Genomic DNA, 2296 nt, shown 5'->3' with positions numbered 1-2296 from the left:
AAAAGTAAACATTACTGTTGCTGATAAGAGAGGAGAGAGAGAGAGAGAGAGAGAGATGAGTGCAGTGCTCTTCTTATTAGCTTCTTTGCTGTTTCAACTGGTAACCAGTGAAGTGGTATCATGTCCCGATCAGCAGTCATACTGTAACTGCAGCACTACTGCTAGTGTCTGTGAGTTCACACTGAGGATTGAGTACAGACATACCTTCACTAGCTACAAGCTCTTTGGCTCCAACAATCAGCAATCCTTTGATGGAGAAGGATACTTCCTAAACAGATCAGGCTACATACCTACAGTTCAGCAAGACGGCGACTGCAATTTTGATGATCCTAGAACAAGACCTTTCACTAGCAGTGATTTTACCAGGAGAGGGTGCAGTGTACCAATGACTGTTGATGGAGTCAATTACAGAGCCATAATAACAATAAATGGACAAATCCCAGGCCCTACACTAGTAGTAGCCTCTGGACAGACTGTACACATTCATGTTGTCAATAGTCTTGTTTCTCAATCAGTCTCAATACATTGGCACGGTTTGTTTCAAAAGGACACTCCATGGATGGATGGAGTTGGGTTTGTGTCTCATCCTCCCATTGACCCTGGCTCATCTTTTGACTACATATTCACTGCAGGGCAGTCCGGCACGTACTGGTACCACTCTCACGTAGGGTCTGAGAGAGCTGATGGGCTTTTTGGTGGATTGGTACTACGTGATCCAGATAACTTCTTTGAGCAGGTCGTACGCCCACAGATCCTACCTGAAGACACTAGCTCAATCCTTGTTGATGCACCTGAGCTACATACCATTACAGTCATTGACTGGATGAGGGAGCATCCGAGCGACATGTTTGTAAAGATGAACGATTCTTTATTCTTTTTTCCAGATGCACCAGTCTCCACTGTACCAGATAGATCTAATACTCCTCATGAGGAGTCTGATCTCATTGATGGTACTGGTACCTCAGCAGTCCCTTATTGGTCCGGACTGATAAATGGAAGAGGACGGTTTGATAGCAATACACTAGCTCCTCTGAGTGTATTCTCTGTTGAGTCTAATTGTTATTATCGTTTTCGATTAGTCGGCTCCAATGCAATGCTTGCCTTTAACTTCTCTATAGACGGTCATACTCTACGGGCTATAGCTAGTGATGGTAGCTACTACCAACCAAGAGATGTTGAGTACATTGTAGTTCATTCTGGAGAGAGATATGACTTTATACTGAACACCACTAACCCAAACAGAGGCCAGACTAACTTCTGGATAAGAGCAGAGACTCTGGTAGATACTAGTCCAAGGCAGTCAGTACTAGCTGTACTGAGTTATACAAATGGTAATGATCTTGATTGGAGGAATGGCTACAGTAATATACCTGATGCTAGGCCTACCTGCACCTCAGCCTCTCCCTGTCGTGTCTTAAACTGTCCATTTCAACAGTATCCTGCCGGAAGTGCCCTTACATGTATATCATTGATGAATCTCTCTTCTCTCTTCCCTCCTCCTACTAATAAACTCCCAAAGTTTCCTCCTAGCAGCAGTTGTCCTGATTGCATTCATTTCTTAAACTTTGGTTTTGACGGCCCCCGCGATGATAGTTTCATTAATGGCAAGAGTCTCCAGCTGCCTAATACAGCATATGCTACTAACTGTGCTCAATACACCAGCTCTAAGTCAATCAGTAATACATGCGACAGATGCACTGTTAACACCACTAGCGGCTGCAGGTGTATTCATGTCATACCGATAGCTAATGCGGCTACTTTTGACCCCAACTCTGATGAACACGAGTCAATAATAATGATATTCAGCTCACTGAACAGTCCTGATACCCACCCTATTCACCTGCATGGACATAATTTCCAGATACTCTATACAGGGTACGGTACTTATGACTCTAATGGTAAAGTCACCTCACCCTCCACTGATCTTGTGTGTGATACTGTTGGTAATAACATTTGTGTGACACCGAAATGGGCTAATGGTACACCACCATCCGGTCTAATGGCTCGTGTGTCTAATGGTCGAGTTGTGGGGTCCGCCATTAGTAAGGATACTGTGATGGTCCCTGGATATGGATATGTTGTGATTGCATTACAGGCTGATAATCCTGGCTACTGGTTCCTCCATTGTCACATCGAGTTCCATCAGGCACTTGGCATGGCTGCTATCATCCAAGAGTATGATCCACTCCAGCACAAGGCACCTCCTCCTAACATTAATAATCATGGCAGTTTCCAGTGGTCGGTTGAAGAGTTTAAACAGTTTCAGGATGATGGTTTGACTTGTGCTGATTCAATA

General features: G+C 44.2%; 1 protein-coding gene across 1 annotated transcript; it reads left to right on the top strand.

The window, feature by feature from the left end:
* Positions 1-55: 55 nt before the first annotated feature.
* On the top strand, positions 56-2290 carry LOC100639676 (laccase-like; the record flags this gene model as incomplete). Its single annotated transcript, XM_003391595.3, has 1 exon — positions 56-2290. A coding segment is annotated over exon 1 (2235 nt), but the record flags the coding sequence as incomplete, so codon positions are not given.
* Between the last annotated feature and the right edge of the window lie 6 nt (positions 2291-2296).

The sequence above is a fragment of the Amphimedon queenslandica genome, unplaced genomic scaffold (genome assembly GCF_000090795.2).
Source record: "Amphimedon queenslandica unplaced genomic scaffold, v1.1 AMPQUscaffold_7968_Cont20085, whole genome shotgun sequence".
In the NCBI taxonomy this organism is placed as follows: domain Eukaryota; kingdom Metazoa; phylum Porifera; class Demospongiae; order Haplosclerida; family Niphatidae; genus Amphimedon; species Amphimedon queenslandica.
This window is presented reverse-complemented; position numbering and strand designations above follow the sequence as displayed.